At 35.1% G+C, this 18263-nt stretch overlaps 4 protein-coding genes across 4 annotated transcripts in view; all 4 read left to right on the top strand.

Annotated features, from left to right (window-relative positions):
* The window catches only part of LOC142349906 (uncharacterized), a 419533-nt gene that overhangs the window by 335127 nt on the left and 66143 nt on the right, over positions 1 to 18263 (top strand). The gene's annotated exons all lie outside the window — the stretch shown is intronic.
* The window catches only part of LOC142349904 (uncharacterized), a 412979-nt gene that overhangs the window by 336252 nt on the left and 58464 nt on the right, over positions 1 to 18263 (top strand). The window lies entirely within an intron of this gene.
* Positions 1 to 18263, top strand: part of LOC142349900 (endoplasmic reticulum-Golgi intermediate compartment protein 3-like) — a 393083-nt gene that overhangs the window by 336249 nt on the left and 38571 nt on the right. The window lies entirely within an intron of this gene.
* LOC142349979 (eukaryotic translation initiation factor 2A-like) overlaps positions 1 to 18263 on the top strand; it is a 49197-nt gene that overhangs the window by 28854 nt on the left and 2080 nt on the right. Inside the window, exons 8-9 of the mRNA XM_075401853.1 lie at positions 10760 to 10999; positions 11492 to 11557. Coding sequence (XP_075257968.1) covers positions 10760 to 10999; positions 11492 to 11557 — 306 coding nt within the window. The remainder of the gene's footprint in view (positions 1 to 10759; positions 11000 to 11491; positions 11558 to 18263) is intronic.

The following is an 18263-nucleotide window of genomic DNA, read 5'->3' as shown; positions in this document are numbered from 1 at the left end:
AAATTTTTAACATTTTTCCTTATTCACGTCTTTCCAGATCCAGGGACCAGAGAACCTCCTAAGGGGTTTTGATAGTAAGATACTAACAATTTTTTTTGGGCACTGGACTAATTTTTCAACTTTTCAAGGTCACAAATTTTTAGCATTTTAAAAATTTGCTTTCTTTCAAGTTTCTTTCATTTTTTTTTGGGTTTTTTCAGCCTCAAGAGCAAAGGAACCTCCTCTAGGTTTCGAAAATACGTACTGTATAATTTCCAGATGTAATGCAATGTCTTGCAAGAAGTTAACATCACGAATTTTAGCATTGTGTTGACAATTTTTGCCATTTGTCAATTTTTTGACATTTAATAGTCATTATTCAGGTTTTTTGAATCTCAAGGGTCAGAAAACCTCCGTTGGTGTTTGATAATAAATTACTGGAAAAGTTTTTGGTTTTTTCCGGTACCAGGGGCTCCTCCAAGGTTTGATAATAAGCTGCTGCATAGTTTCTAGAGTTCTGGTAATTTTCGGATAAAATTTGAAATTTTTCAAATTTTTGAAATTTTAATGTTCCAAGTGTAAGGATGTTCCAAGTTTCACTGGCTTTTTGAGCCAGTGAAACTATTTCATGATCGAAACAGGCATACTGAATAGTCTCTTGAGACAATGAATTGGTGTTTGAGATATAAATATCTTGAATTTTAGCAATATTTGTTAAAATTTGCAATGGTTTCCAAATTTTTCAATATTTTTTGTGCTTTTCTAAGTTTAACGACCATTACTGGTCAACGAAACTTTTTAAGTCATGGAGGTGGGTTACTTGACAGAACTTTTGGGGAAAAAATGGTTTTGAACATTTTTTACTGCGAAGTTGAAGCCTTGTGTTTAATTTTGACTTTTTCAGTTTTAATGATTTATTGGATATATGATGGTAATGATTTATGTTTAATGATCAGTTCTATATGATTTATTTACTAACAAGGCTAGAAAACTAGAAGTTGCAGTGTCGAAACCCATCATGGAAATTATTCCTATCTCTTTCTCTCTGTCGGTTAGGGTTTCTTTCCTTCTCTTTCTCACACACTATCTCTCTCTCTCCTTTTGTTGATGCCGCACTTCAGCTGCTGTTATGTGATCTCATTATCTCTGATCTTCATTAACAACGAGGTATAGGTGAATTGTTTTTATCATAAGTGACTTAACAGGCTCTTTTTAGGAAATCTTTGTGAATTGCTCTCAAAAGCAATTTGTTGGAAATATATCCTGTTTCTCCTTTATGCGATCGATCGGTTGGCCGACTTTTCGTCGTACCTGTTTGACTTTCTTCTTCAGAAGCGGTATAGAGAAGTAGCGCCCAGTTTGCATAAAGTTCTCTTATAGCCGTTCAGTTCACTAGTCTCAAGTATGCGATTAACAGAAACTGTTTTAGAGACTTATACTTATGGTCTGAAGGGCGGTTCTTAGAAATTGATTACACACTCCCACCCACCCACCGCCTTCACATCAGCTCCCAATCCAGTTTTGCACCCCCGCTTCGGTGCGCCCCGCTGCGCTCACCTTACGCCCCTTCAATTAATCTAAAGCTAGCCTCACTAAACCGTGGCTAGCTACTGACAAAGCCAACAGTTCGCCTGTCGTTTGAGAACAATTCGCCTGACGTTAGTCGGTTATTTTTCATTCTTTGATTTTGAGCTTTTCTCTTGGTGTTACTCCTTGGGGTTACCACTGAAAAGTTGGCCAGTATCTGAGAAACAAGCACAAATTTACAATTTTCTCAGGTTTTTTCGTATTAGAATTTTTATTAATAGCCACGCAGCGATAGCTGGAGATATTATTGGCCTTCTCTTGGGTTTTTTTATTTCGTTGTCAAGAGTTTCTTTACGACTATACAGCGTCGCAATAACTTCAAATGTCCTTAATCATTCGGTCATGCAACTTCAACTGAATTGCTGGCGTGACGTCATTTTTCACTCTTATTGGAGCTATTTTTTTGTTCTATTTAGGCGCTCTCATTTTTTAATTTCGTTATTCTCTTTTTCGGATTTTTCATTTTACACCAGTTACGATTTTTACGTTTGACTTTTGACTTACTTTTGACTTTTCACTCACTGTTTCAATTGAATTAAATATTTTTCACGCATTCAATTACGGAATGTCGCGAATACTGTCTATGTCAAAGGATCAAAATCAAAAGGGACAGCATAAACCGATAAAGCCCGGTCATGAAGTCATTGAAAGTTCTCAATGTTCTTTAGAGCGTTTGCTAGCAGACATTGGTATTAAGCTTATTAGCTTTCAGTTTTAAGCATTTATTTTTACAAAGCGTGCAAATTTTCCAGTAATTTATCAAACACCAACGGAGGATTTCTGACCCTTGAGGTTCAAAAAACCTGAATAATTACTACAAATATCAAAAAATTGACAAAAAATGGCAAAAGTTGTAAATTTTAAAATTTTTCCTTATTCACTTCTTTCCAGATCGGGGGACCAGAGAACCTCCTAAGGGGGTTTGGTAAGAAGATACTAACAAATTTTTATTGGCCATGGACTAGTTTTTCAACTTTTTAATGTCACAAATTATAGCTTTTTTTTAAAAACTTTCTTTTTCAAGTTTTCTTGAATTTTTTCAAGTCTTTTTCAGCCTCTAGAGCGAAGGAATCGGGGAGCGAACGAATCGTATTTTCAGCCTCAAGATCGTAGGGTTCGAAAATACGTACTGTATAGTTTTCAGATGTAATGAATGACTTGCAAGAAATTAACATCACAAATTTTAGCGTTTTTTCGACAATTTTTGCCATTTGTCAATTTTTTGATATTTGTAGTCATTATTCAGGTTTTTTTGAATCTCAAGGGTCAGAAAACCTCCGTTGGTGTTTGATAATAAATTACTGGAAAATTTTTGTACATGGTTTAATTTTCAACTTTTTATCACAAGTCTTTGCATTTTTTTCGATAAAACTTGCATTTTTTTTAAGGTTTTTGAAATTTTTGTCATTTCTAGGCTTGTCTAGGCCCAGGAGCCACAGAACTTCCTCTAGGGTCTGATAATATATAACTTCATAGTTTATAGATGTTTACAAAATGTTTTTCAAGCTTTTAAAATATTTGTATTTTTTCATGTTTTTGATTTTTTCCGGCACCTGGGGATCCTCCAAGGTTTGGTAATAAGCTGCTGCATAGTTTCTAGAGTTATGGATTGTTGATCAATATTTTTAATACTCCAGTTCTGGTAATTTTGGGATAAAATATGAAATTTTCAAATTTTTGGAATTTTTTTTAATTTTCCTAGTGTATGGATGTTCCAAGTTACACTGGCTTTTTGAGCCAGTGAAACTATTTCATGCTTGGAATTGGCATACTGAATAGTCTCGTGTGACAATGAAATGGTTCTTGAGATATGAATATCTTGAATTTTAGCAATATTTTTTAAAATTTGCAATTGTTTCCAAAATTTTTCATTATTTTGTATGCTTTTCTGAGTTTAACGACCGTTACTGGTCAACGAAACTTTTTAGGTCTTGGAGGTGGGTTACCTGACAGAACTTTTGAGACAAAAATGGTTTTGAACTTTTTTACTGCGAGGTTGAAGCCTTGTGTTTAATTTTGACTTTTTCAGTTTTATAATTCATTGGATATATGATGGTAATGATTTATGTTAATTGATCAGTTCTATATGATTTATTTACTAACAAGGCTAGAAAACTAGAAGTTTAAGTGTCGAAACCCATCATGGAAATTATTCCTATCTCTTTCTCTCTGTCGGTTAGGGTTTCTTTCCTTCTCTTTCTCTCTCACACACTCTCCTTTTGTTGATGCCGCACTTCAGCTGCTGTTATGTGATCTCATCATCTCTGATCTTCATTAACAATGAGTTATAGGTGAAATGTTTTTATCATAAGTGACTTAACAGGCTCTTTTTAGGAAATCTTTGTGAATTGCTCTCAAAAGCAATTTGTTGGAAATATATTAATCCTGTTTCTCCTTTATGCGATCGATCGGTTTGTCGACTTTTTGTCTTACCTGTTTGACTTTCGTCTTCAGAAGCGGGATAGAGAAGTAGCGCCCAGTTTGCATAAAGTTCTCTTATAGCCGTTCAGCCCACTAGTCTCAAGTATGCGATTAACAGAAACTGTTTTAGAGACTTATACTTATGGTCTGAAGGGCGGTTCTTAGAAATTGATTACACACTCCCACCCACCCACCGCCTTCACATCAGCTCGCAATCCAGTTTTGCACCCCCGCTTCGGTGCACCCCGCTGCGCTCACCTTACGCCCCTTCAATTAATCTAAAGCTAGCCTCACTAAATCGTGGCTAGCTACTGACGAAGCCAACCGCTGGCCCGTCGTTTGAGAACAATTCACCTGACGTTAGTCGGTTATGTTTCATTCTTTGATTTTGAGCTTTTCTATAGGTCTTACTCCTTAGGGTCACCACTGAAGAGTCGACCAGGATCTTTTATTTGAGAAACAAAACAAAAGTTTACAATTTTAAGTTTTTTTCGTATTAGAATTTTTTAATTAATAACCACACAGCGATAGCTAGAGATATTATTGGCCTTCTCTTGGGTTTTTTTATTTCGTTGTCAAGAGTTTTAATACGACCATATGGCGTCGCAATAACTTCAAATGTCCTTGTTCATTCGGTCATGCAACTTCAACTGAATTGCTGGCGTGACGTCATTTTTCACTCTTATTGGAGCGATTTTTTTTTGTTCTATTTAGGCGCTCTCCTTTTTTAAATTTCGTTTTACCGTTTTTTCGGGTTTTTCGTTTTACATCAGTCGCAATTTTTACGTTTGACTTTGGACTTACTTCACTCACTGTTTCAATTGAATTAAAATTTTTTTACGCATTCAATTACGCAATGTCGCGAATACAGTCTAAGTCAAAAGATCAAAATCAAAAGAGACAGGATAAACAGATAAAGCCCGGTCATGAAGTCATTGAAAGTTCTCAATGTTCTTTAGGGCGTTTGCTAGCTGACATTGGTATTAAGCTTATTAGCTTTCTTTTTAGAACGCTTTCAGTTCAGCGCGCCAAATTAGAACATTTTGACACAGAAAAAATTTTTGGTCAATTTCTATCTCTTCCTTTTTGTTTTTCTGTTTCAATCCCAATGTGTATCAAGTGCGTCAACGGTGGCGGCACGCTGCCGTCTATGTTTAGGTTTTTAGTCACACGTGACGTACCTCGCTCTCAAAAATGACTTCCTGACTCTGAAACTGACTTTACTTTATTTGGAAGAGAAAGCCAAGTGAGTGCGTGGCACTCTAAATGAAGGTCTTTGGAGAGCAGCTATTAGAAGCAGCAATAGCTTATACAGAATCGTAATCAAAATGTAACATCTCAGTTTTTAACAAAAAAATTTCTCTCTGATCTGTTTCTGTTACTATCTTTTTGAGACTGCAGATCTACGAATCTGCTGCGGCTATTTTCTGGCAATCTGCCCGCTATGTTATTGTCAGGTGTTTGATTCGATGAATGCTCGAGTTAAAGTAGTAATTGGTTTTTCTCAAAGTGGTGGTGGGGAAGTAACTTCTTCTGGATTATGTTGTTCTATAATTTTTGTAATATATTTTGACTTTGTCATTCATTTCTTTTCGTTGATTTTGGAGAGTTCCTTATTTCAATAAGGATGGCCAACTTTCTGTTTCGAGTTGTTTCCGGAATTCTTTTTCTGGAATGCTATGTTTTATAATATCTGGCATTTCATGATTTTTGAAGTCAAATTAAAAAAATTTGATTTTCGTCACGCCGAAACAGCAAGTGGTTTTTCGCTCTAATTTTAGAGTTGAGTGAGAAAACGGTGTTTGAGCAATAGTTTGCTTTCTTGCTAGTGGGTTTTGGTTTACATGCGGACTTTTTAGTGGTTTTTTTCTATCTTTTTTAATCTGATTTTTTCCTGGCCCATTCATAATCCATTCTAGGTCCAGTTTTTTTTAATTAGTCAATGGAAAACTCTTCGAAATGTGCCAGATCTTTTCCTGCTCTTTATTTTTGTCTCGTCGTCGACGCTCTTTTTTCATTTTGACTTTGTTCCCACTGCAATGCTGAAAAGGTAAAATTTTCTGTTGACTTCCTCTCGCTAACGGCATTTGCTATATTTGTTTTGGTGATGAATGCCACTTTTAGTTTCAGCATTTTCCGTCTTTAGAAATTAGTACCGATAAGTTTATAGAGTTGAATTTAGTTTTCTCACAGTTTCGCATTTTTGTCTTAGGTTTCATTTTTAATTGCTCTCGAACGAAATTGAAGCAATTAATGTAAAAGTCTGTCTTTTTTATGCAAAATTTTTGCTTGACAGTTTTTCGATTTTGCTTCTTGGGTGACTTTTTCAAGGTTGACTTCTTGATTTTTGCGTGATCTAATTTGCTCTTATTCAGAAATTAATTCTGTTGCAAAGATAAAAGCCATTTTAAGCGAGGAAAATTGAAAGCCCGGATAGCTCAATTATTAATAAAAGATAGATTGTTATCCTGTAGATCACGGATTTGAAGCCCTTGATGGGCCGAACTTATTGCAACGATAGTTTTGTTTTTAGCTATACCACCTTTGAATTAACTCGCGTCTGCGTCATTCGAGAGACATTAGTCTGTTTTTAAGAGACATTAAAGAGACATTAGTTAACCTTGATTTTGTTGTAAAGCAGGTGACTTTAAAGACAAAGACACAAAACCTACTGATGTTAAAAATCCCTAATTTTTCATTACTTATCGTGATTTTGATAATTTGGCGTCTTATAACCTTTGCATTTGTTTGTTTGTTTTATAAGTTTGTAGCAATTAATTATGGGGACATGTGAGTCTTTGGTATTATTGTAATAGCGATATCTGAGTGGAGATATAGTTGGACTTCTTGTTTTTTTGCAATCTAAATAATTTTGATTGTATTGGGGTGATGTTTTAAAGTTTGTTTTAATGGCCGCCGTCAGCCTCTCAATCGGCTATCATTTAGGCGCTCTCCTTTTAATTTTTAATTCGCTTTACCTTTTGATCACGTTTTTCGTTTTACATAAGTCAAGATTTTCACGTTTGACTTCTGACTTACCTCACTGTTTCAACTGAATGAATTTTAAATAGCTTTACGCATTGAATTATGCAGTGTAGTGAATACATTCAAGGTCAAAAGAAACGGGATAAAACGATAAAGACCGGTCGTTAAGTCATAATTCATTAGGTTATCAAAGTTTTTTAGAGCGATTGCTAGCTGATGTTAGTATTAATTTTAATACCCTTCAGTTTAGAAGATGAAGTAAGTATAGGTTTAGAATCTAACTGGAACTGCAATCTGAATTAGAACAATTTTAGAAGCTCAGGAAAGTTTTTTGTCAATTTCAATCTTCTCGTTCCTCTTTTCTGTTTTTCTGTTTTAATCCATATATGCGTCTAGAGCGTCAACGGCAGCTATTTTCCGGCAATCTGCCGGCTGTTTCTTTTTTTGACTTTTTGTTATCATTGGGACTGCAAAATTGAGTAGTTTGCAGTAGTGAAAGAAGCGAAGGTGGGTAGTGTTAAGGCTTGAAATATTTACAAACTAATTCTAGGTATGTAAGTTCACATGCCTCCTTACTATCAAATATTGTTGTTACTTTTGAAAAGAATTTGGTCAGTCAGGTCCTTTGCTGATTCAGATCTCTGGAATGTAATTCTTGACTTGTCCTACCTTTTTTGTTTAGTGTAGATTTCTGTTACGACCAAAAGACCTGATACGCATTACCAATCGGCTTCCGCTCATTGAATTTTTTTAGAATTTTTTAGATTGAGTCGCGTGCTTGACGTCAATTTTCACTTTTTTAGGGTTAATATTTTTTCATGTGAGGGAATGACGTTTTGGTCTCATATTATTAAATCACTTTCAAAAGGTTTTTCTTTCCTCTGATTGATTTTTGCATGCTTCATTTGAAGCAGTTGAGGTCAACTGAGGCTATCTCAATCTAATTACAGGTTGTTGAGGTTTGCCTTTCAATGCATAAGTATTAATCAATTGGGACCTCACAAGTAGTAGAAACAAAATTTTTAAAATTTAAGGTCTCAGATTGTGCATTTGTATTATGAGGCTTATCCAAAGCTATTGCAGCTGTTTTCTGGCAACCTTCCACATATGTTTGCAGCATTTGGTGATTAGAAACAAGAAAACTATTTCAACTTGACGTCAATAGAAAACCTAAAGCTGTAGTATTCTAAGTTTAAATTCACCGGAAACTCTGAGCAGGCATTTGTAATGCAAAAAGCATTTTCGGTAGGGTCGACCATTACCTCCCTCACGTTCGCCTCTCTCTTTACTTGCCTGCTCCCTATTGAGATCAATTGGCCCGAACGTAATCGTTTATTTATTGCTGCGACAATACATCGATAATGTTCTTTACAATCGATTGATCACGCAGAAAGAAGTCACAGAACGACTTTTTGGTAAATTCTACACTTAAGCCATGAAACTTGTGTGCGTGGCCTCATTTGATACTGCTTTTTTATTGGGTATTTAGGTCTGCTATGTGAAACTTTTTTGAGCTTACATGACTTACCCCACTCAACTTATTGACTGCCCCACTAACCTATTGAGCTGTAAAAATCAATAAGGGCACACCAGATAGCTAATTATATAATATTGCTTGTAAGAAGGTAATATTTAATAGCCACACAGCGATAGTTGGGGCTCTTATTGGCCTTCTCTTGGTTTTTTTTCGGCATCGCGATTTTGTTACGACCTTATGACGTCACAATAACATCAAATCTGGTTTCTGTTCATCCTTTCGTGCAATTTCAACTGTCATTTTGCACTCTTAGTGGAGCGAGTTTTTGTTCATTCGGGTTGATTGAGTTTTTTGGTCACAGGTACATCACTCTGAAAATGACTTCAATTTGAAATTGACTTTTTAAAAATCATATGAGCTGTTATACGGTACTCCTGTTTTTTTTAAAATTGTTTGTTGTATGATACTGTTTTATTTTACAGTTTTTCACGCCCAGCGGAGGAGTCCTATCTAATGAAGGCTGTTAATAATGTCGAAGACAATAAAGCAATTTTAGATTTTTGGAAAATCAAAATCGAATACTTTTGTGAAAGGGTCTTTTATATTGTTCCAGCAATTCCAATTCAATTTGTCTTTTTGCTATATAATATATATATATATATATATATATATATATATATATATATATATATATATATATATATATATATATATATTATATATACATATATATTATATTATATATTATATTATATATATTATATATATATATATATATATATATATATATTTATATTATATATACATATATATATATATATTATATATATATTTGGGCGCTGGCTTTTTTTTAAAGATCTGTTCACACATTTTCATGAATTTTGAAGTCAAATTGGAGCAGGGATTTTGGTCACACCGTAACAGGAAGTGGAGCGAAAAAGCGAGTGGTTTTGCGCCGTGAAATGTTTTCGCTCTAAATTTAAAGTAGAGTGAGAAAACGGTGTTTGAACAAAAATTCGCTTTCTCGCTAGTGGTTTTTTGTTCACATGCGGCAATTTCACTTAATTTTTACCGTTTTTTTCCAATTTTTGGATCGGATTTTTTCAAATGGTTTTCCCAATCGGTTCATAGTCCATTGCAGGCCTAGTTTTCTGTTCGAACCAAATTCATCTTTCTCTATAGCAGTTTTTTGTTCACATGCGGCATTTTGACATTTTCTTTTTTTTTAAATTTTTTATCTGATTTTTTATAAATGGTTTTCTCAATTTACTCATCGTTCATTCTAGGTCTAGTTTTTTGTATAGTCAATTTGTGTTGACGTCCTTTGAATTGTACGCCCGGACTTCTCCTGCTATGTTTTTTTTTTCAATTCGCTTTACCTTTTGATCACGTTTTTCGTTTTACATAAGTCACGACTTTCACGTTTGACTTCTGACGTACCTCACTCACTGTCTCAACTGAATGGTTTTAAAATCCATTCACTCAATGAATTACGCAATATAGTGAATACAGATAGTGAATACATAAAGAGAAAAATCGAAAGAGAGGGGATACGCCAATAAAGCCCGGCCATGAAGTCCTTGAGAATTAGGTTATCAAAGTTCATTAGAGTGTTTGCTATCTGACATTGGTCTTAAGCTTATTAGCTTTCAGTTTAGAAGCTGAACTAAGTATAGTTTTAGAATCCAACTGAAACTGCACGCCGAATCAGAACACTTTTTGACACTGAAAAACATTTGGTCATTTTATCTGTGCTTTTTTTCTGTTTCAATCCCGATGTGCAGCAAGCGCGTCAACGGCGGTTTTTTTCGGACAATCTGCCGGCTATTTTTGAGATTTTGATTTATGGTAGGATATTTCATTGGGTTTCAAGTTTATAACTGTGCTTCATGGTCTATGAAGTTTTTGTTGTCTGTGTTTAAGGGTTTCTACTCATTGGTTTCCCAGTAACCCACATATGATGCCGTCGCTTTAAGCTTTTTTCTGGTCTGTCTCAGAAATTGGTCCGACTGATAACTTCTCAACTGCAATCGAATCGCAATAAATCCAATTTAAGAAGAAATTCAGCGTAATGATCCATCGATTAACATCTTAACAAATAAGAACGTGCAATTAATTTTAAAAGAACAAGACTTTCAAATTTAAACGTATGTGCTTCTCTATTTATATTCTGTTCTATTTCCGTTTTTTTGGCAGTATTGTTCTTCGAGTCTTTAACACTGTGTGAAACACATTATCGTGCCGTTCCATTTAAGATCTGTTTAAGAGCATTTAATACAAGTTCAGTGGTGCAATGTTTGTTTCTTTTAGCTTGATTTGAACGATCTCCCGGAGAACGAGCGAGCAGCTGCTCTGGCCAAGAATGGAGGTGACAAAGGTGGGCATAGTGTGACTTACAGATCCGGGGGAGGTGGAGGCGGAGGTGCAACGCAAACATCTGGCATGGGCTCATATAGTGCGAATAGCTCTTCACACGTGGTAGGCGCTGCTCCCGCTGGAGACACCACTTCTGAGAAATCAAAGAAAAACAGAATCAAAACTCTAGAGAAGGTAACACTCGCGATCTCAGCTTGTACCTAACTTGGTCATTATGAAGCACGACAACTGATAGCTGATAGCTTGAAGTTGATATCGATTTTATAAACATGAACCCCGCGTAAAATTTTGTCATCAAAACTCACTGGGAATAGATACGGACCTCGTGTCTGTTTTCAGCAGTAAGCGCTGCAAGATGAAACGATGTTAATAATTAGTATCAAAATAATTAAACTGGTATAATTCTTGGCAGTGCTGAATCCTTGCTTCAAGGTCTTGGTAAATAATCATTCTTGTCCTAGTAGTCACTCTGGGGTTTTGCATGTTGAAATTTTTTGACGTCTGTTTTGCCTTCAAACTATTATTCTCAGTTGGCTCTGATACTTTTAACGTAACGTCTGTTTTGCCTTCAAACTATTATTCTCAGTTGGCTCTGATACTTTTAACGTAAAACAAAAATAGCCTATCAAAAATTGAAATTGCCAAAAGTGCTTTGATATGTTTCAGCGAATGAAAGAGATTGGAGCTCTGAAGCGGAAACAAAAATCTGGTGAAAAACTGGAAGCGGAGGCAGTAAGTGTCATGTCATTTTATAGCAATGTTATTTTAACTTAATGGAGCATTCGTTTAATAATTTAACTCGTTTTTTGATAAGGGTCGATTTTCACATAATTTAGCTTGTAATTGTACGATTGGTAGCCGTTTTGACCGTTTTCATCATATATTATACTTCTAAGTCAAATTTTGTGCTATTTCTGTCATTTTGCTTTCTTAGAGGTTTCTAGTGAATTTTATTTTCTTTTTTATAGCTGCGAAGCTGTAAGCTGAGCGTAGCTATATTGCGGCGCTCTTGGTTTTTAATAGCCGCCCTCATCTTCTCAGCCGGCTATTATAGCGCTCCTATTTTTTTTACAATTCAAAGAATTTGAATTGTATTGGGGCGCTGAGTTTTTTTTTTAAGATGTGTTCACACATTTTTCAATGACTTTGATCTTTCAAAACGGGATAAACAGGTAAAGCCCAGCGGGCATTAAGTTTCATTAGAGGCCCAAAGTGGGCTTTTGTATAACTTCAAGTGCTTAGAGTGGTTCAGCTGCTGGGATGGCCTTAATTTAAGGTTTAAAGGTCATTTGTAGGAGTTTTTGGGCTCAAAATGTTGCAATTTTTCATGTTTTTTTTTGTGATTTTTTTGATTTTCTTGTTTGATTAGTCTTAGGTTAAAGTTTTTGAAAAATGACGAAGGCCTTTTTCGAGACAAAATAACTTGTTATGACCTTTGTTTGAGCTATATGTTTTGGTTCTACAAATACAAACATGCAAATTGATACTAAGTTTTTTCAAGTTTTTTTTTGAAAATTTTTGTCTTTTCGTTTTTTCCAGCTTCAGGGGCCAAGAAATGTCTTTTGTGGTTTGATAAAAGAGCACTGCATGGTTTCTAGTAAAAATGGATTGGGTTTCAACATTCCAATGTCTCGAAATTTGGCATTTTTTGAAATAAGATTTGCAATTTTTTCAAGGTTTCGTAAAGTTTTTGTCAATTTTTGATATTTGTCCATTCTCAAGTGCCAGAAAACCTATTCCACGGTCTGATAAAAAGTTACTGCATGGTTTTTTGTTCCAATGGATTTGTTATCAACAATTTAGCCTTTCGAATTTTTGGAAATTTTGAAGTTTTTTTCAATGCATTAGAAAATTTTTTTCAAGTTTTTTTCAAAGCATTTCTTTTATTCAGTTTTTCTTGCCCCCGTAGCCAGCTAACCTCATCCAGGGTTTGATATTATGTTATTAGAAAACTGCTAGCTGGCAGTTGAATGATTTTCAACATTTTAATAGAGCAAATCTTTTTTTTGAAATTTGAGTTTTTCTCAAAATTATTGCCTATCGATAGTTGAGCCAATGAATTTTTTAATGCTTGGAATTGGGTTAATGGATAGCCTCTAGAGACAAATGATTCTCAAGATACTAATGTCACATTTTTCAGCAAAATTTTATTAAAATTTGGAATTGATTTCATTTCTTAAATTTTTCGGTCTTTTTGAGTTAATCGATCTTCAAGGGCCAATGAATTTTTTTCAGGTCATGCAGATATAATACTGACCGATTTCAAAAACAAAAAATGGTTTTGAAAATGTTTTTGTTTTGAAACAGTTATATTTAAAGGAGTGAAATTTCGCCTAAGGGGTAAAAGCTTCAAGAGTTTTAGTAATGAGTATATTTTTGTTTATTTTGTTTGATTGTTTTAGTTTCTCAATTTTTTGAGATGATTTTGTTTGTGTTTTAGCTGGCTTTTCAATTGATCTGCTGGTCAGGTAGAGTACTTTTAAATTTTTCGTTGAATTCTTTCAATTGTATTTCAGGACTTGTCCTGCTATGTTTTTTTTACTTCGTCGAACTTTTTTTCGCTTTACCATTTTGCCGCTTTTTCGACATTTTGCGTGAAAACTTTTTGACTTCTCTAGGCTAGTTTCTCTCTTCTCTCATTCTGCTAAAAGTGAATTTGAACATCAGTTATAGAGAATTGAAGTCAGAAATAGAAACGGGATAAACCCATAAAGCCCAATTTTAGATGCCCGCTATTCGAACGTCGTTCCTATAAGTCTTAGTTACCATCTTTTATGCTTATTGGTATTGATAGTAGCCCCTGTAGCCTCTCTCTAAGAAACAGAAGTATGTTCAACTACGAAGAAATGACATCAAAATAAATCGGACTTAAAAAATGTTTTAGAACAAAATTTTTTTTTCAATATCTTCTATTCTTTCAATCCCAATCATGCTTATTGGAATCAACGGCGGCTATTTTCCGGCAATCTGCCCGGTATGTTTTTTTGTTTCGTCGTCTGACGCTCTTTTTTCGTTTTACATTTCACACAGCAAAGCTGAAAAAGTCAAATTTTCTGAATGACTTCTTCCTCTCACTAACGGCATTTTCGCGCGTGACGTCATTTTTCACTCGCTTTAGCAAAAGTTTTTAAGTTATTTGCGTGATTAGATTTTGATCATACGTGACTTACCGCACTCAATAAATTGACTTTTGCACTTTAAAACTTAAGTTTAATTTGAATTTGTTTAAGGTCAAAGGAACTCTTTTGTGTAGTAAAGGTCCCTAATAAGAGGCTTCTGTGGAATGAATTTTAACATGCTTTATTAATTTATCGCTGAATGTTTTTTAGCCTAGTTTTTTGAGCGGCGTCGATTTTTTTTTTCAATTTAGATCTGTATCTGTTTCTATCTATTGTATGGCACCGGCTATGTTATTGCAATTTTTTGGTTGACTTTTTAAATCCCAAACCTGTTGTTAAGAGATCTTGTTTAATTGCTCTTGAACGAAGTTTATAGCAATTATTGTAAACGTGTGTCTTTTTGCATGCCAAATTTTGACTTTTCGAGTGACTTTTGCGCCCTGACTTTTCGCGTGATTAATTGCTCTTAAACGAAGTTTGTAGCAATTTTATTAGTCCTGTCGGTCATTTTTTTAAATCGATTTTTCGCTTGACCGATTTTTCGTCTGACGCTTTTGACTTTTCGTCCTCAAAAACGGGATAAACGGGTAGCGCCCAGCGGGCATCAAGTGCTCTTAGAGCCTTTCAGCTCAAACTGTTTTGGAGACTTATACTTATGGTGTAAAGGGCGGTTGAGATGTTGAAGACACCCCCACTGTTGACCCCCCCCCCCCACACTATTCCCCCCCCCACCGAGCTGTTGCCCCCCACCACACTCCTCTATCCCCATCAGCCCCCGGTGTCCCCCCTCGTGGCCAGCTACTGACGAACAACCGCTTGCTAAAAATGCAAATTTATACTATTTTGCATTTTTTTTCAAGCTTTTTGAAAATGTTTGACATTTTTTGATTTTTATCAGCCCTAGGTGTCAAGAAATCTCGAGAGCGATTGCTAGCTGATATTAGTATTAAGCTTAGTACCCTTGAGTTTAGAACCGAAGTAAGTATAGGTTTAGAATCTAACTGAAACTGCACGCTGAATTAGAACAATTTTTGAACTTTAGGAAAATATTTTAATTTCTATCCCTTCTAATTTCTTTTTCTGTTTCATTCCCGATATGCGTCTAGGGCGTCAACGGCGGCTATTTTCCGGCAATCTGCCGGCTATGTTTGGAGATTTTTTCGTACAAATGGCTTTAGCTCGGTCACCTTACTCGCCTTAGTCTAAATTGAGAATTTAAACTCTAATTGCAATTCAACAGAGGTGAAAGGCCTTAGTGTTTTCAATTTGACGTGCAATTAGGGATGGCGTTTGGGAACAGGAATATCATTTGCTTGAATAGCACTTTCTCTGTTTGTCTTTCATCTTGATGGTATTTTCAACTCGAGATTTGAACAGCCTTTGTTGCGGCTATGGTCTGTTAATCTGCTGACAATTATTATTGAGTCTTCCGGTTTTGGTTTTTTCGCGTGTATTAGATTTATCGAAGTTCATCAAAGCGGATGACAACTGCTTTTACTGTTAAACTTGATAGCCGTCAGTTTCTCAGCTGATTTTATAAGTTTTTCTAAACCTGCGCAACAATTTAGAACCTTTTCGAGACTTTGAAAGAACGGCTATGATTTCGTATCTCCTTTGGCAGCTGTACTCAGCTACACAAACAGCTATTAGGTGCTCTCCTTTTTACATGAAGCTTTTTACTATTGACGGCTTTTTACGTGAGGCTATTTGACTTGTTTCCCTAGTTTCTTCATTGCTCTCGCAATTCGAGGCAATTAGTGTCAACGTGTCTTTTTAATGCAAAATTTTTTGCTTTTTACGTTTTTGCGTCCAGAACAGCTTTCGCTCTTTGACTTCTTAAGTGACTTTTTCACGCTTGACTTTCTTTTTTGAGTGATCTCAGTTGCTCACTCCGAATGAAAGTTTTTTTCTAATGTAAAAACGATTGTGAGCTGTTCAGGATCACAACCGTTGTATCTTATTGGGTAAGATGTTAGACTACTATCCTGGATGTCGCTGATTCGAACGTCTTATGGACTACATAAAATTTTTTTAAGCTACACCCCTAAATTAAATTTCCCCGGCTGTCGTTAGTGTCAATTTTGATTTTGCCAGGTCTCAAGTGCTTTCTAGTGATTGAAAAGGCGAGCTCTATTGAGGGCGTAGTCAACCTTTCGGTTGATTTTCAACGTTTTTGAAATTTTTTTTTCCTGCCATTTTATTATGCTGTCATTGTATTCTCAATAAGGGCGGATTTCTTAGGCTTCGTTGAAGCATGAATAATTATCCTGATCGGTTTATGTCAGTTGGAATATTATTCTTGATTTTTTAAATCCCGGGTGCATTCGGTATTTTTATTACTTTGTGAATTAGTGACATAAAGAGAATTTGGCATGTTTTTTTTCTTCAGTTGATAGTAGGGTGTGGTTAATGACTTCAATTTAGTGAGTTCTTATTTTGACTCAAGCGCTTGTTAATAACGGCCCTCATCTTCTCAGCAAGCTGTTATCGCGCTCCTATTTTAAATTTATTACTCCATCGAATAAAAATTTGTTTCGTTTTACCTCATTTTGCCGCTTTTTCGACGTTGTGCGAGAAATTTCTCTAGGCTAGTTTCATTGTTCGCTCATTCTGCCCAAAGTGCTTTTAAACAGCAGTTATTCAGCAAAGTAATCTAGAATGAATAGAATCAGTATAAAAATACGGAATCAAAGATGAAAACGGGATAAACCCATAAAGCCTAATTTTGGATTTCCGCTACATGAAGTTTGTTATAGTAAGTCTCAGTTAATATCTCTAATGCTTATTGGCATTGATACTAGCCCCTGTATCATCTTATTGAGTAACAGGAGTATGTCTAACAACAAGCAGAAATCAGAATAATTCGCACTCCAAAAAACTTTTTGTTTCAACCAGTTTTTTCCTTTTTAATAGCCGCCGTCAGCCTCTCGACGGCTATTATTTAGGTGCTCTCCTTTTTTAATTCGCTTTACATTATGGTCCTTTTTTCGTTTTACATGAATCACGATTTTTACGCTTGTTTACTGACTTACTTCACTTACTGTTTCAACTGAATGGTTTTCAAGTTCTTTTACGTATTGATGTAGGTAATGTAGTGAATACATTCAAAGTCAAAAGAGCAAAATCAAAGGAAACGGGATAAACATATAAAGACCGGTCATTAAATCACAATGCATGAGATTATCAAAATTCATGAAAGCGATGCTATCTGACTTTAGTATTGTGCTTAATAGCCTTCAGTTTAGAAGTTGAATTAAGTGTAATTTTAAAATCTAACCGAGTATGCAGAACATACACACCAAATAAGAACGCCATGACTTTTATTGAAAAATTCTGTCAATTTCCGTCTCCAATTTTTTTCCTGTTTCAATCCTAATATGCGTCAAGCGGGTCGACGGCGGCTATTTTCCGATAATTTTCGGGCAATGTTTTTCTGTTCTTTCAATCTCAAGGGGTGTTATGAGAATCAATTGCGGCTGTTTTCAGGCAAGCTGCTGGGTATGCTTTTCTTTTTTGAATGCTTTTTTGTCGATATCTGCCCGGTTTCTCATGTTTTGCACTTTTTCTTCGTTTTTTCCCCGTCTATTTTGGTGTATCACAATGGTAACCGTTATACGATACGTTTTTGTTGTTGAGCACTTTGGGGATACTAGTTTTCTTAATTAAGGGAAATTTCAGTTATAATTCTGGTCATTGATTTGGGCACAACATGCTGATAGACAGGTCTGTTTTGTATGATGTTTGTTGGATTTTAATAGCTGAGATAGCTATTGCGTCTATGGCAAGCTGAGACATCACCGTTAGTGTTCTCATATTTATCGCTTGGATTATAAGGAATTGGATCGTATTGGTGGTGCGCTGTTTTTTAAGATCAGTTCACAAATTTTTGACCCTTTGTTGTCAATGAGAATACAAATTAGAGTAGTGATTATGATTTCGCTGGAATAATAAAGGGACGAAAAAGTAAATAGTTTCAGGCTTAAAATTGTTTCACAAGAAACTATAAGCGGTTTATTTAATTTGTGAATTTTGGGCGTTTTGGAGTTGTTGTCGTTTTTAGGCTCATTAAAGACTGATCTCATTGGCTGTATAATAAGATGTGCAGAAGCTATTTAATAGTTTTTACTGATATCTAAAGGTATTCTCTACTTTGCCATAAATTTTATTTTTTTTAAAAAAAAGTGATTTAATTTCTTAATATTATCCTTATCTTAGCTGACTTATTATCCTTAATCAAGTGTGTCCATGGTTTCTTGTTGCGACATAGTTAATTTAAGTTAAATTTGTTTTTTGGTTTTTCTTACGTAACAGTTTTACTG

This window comes from Convolutriloba macropyga, chromosome 11, assembly GCF_964194025.1.
Source record: "Convolutriloba macropyga chromosome 11, txConMacr16.3, whole genome shotgun sequence".
NCBI lineage: Eukaryota > Metazoa > Xenacoelomorpha > Acoela > Convolutidae > Convolutriloba > Convolutriloba macropyga.
This window is presented reverse-complemented; position numbering and strand designations above follow the sequence as displayed.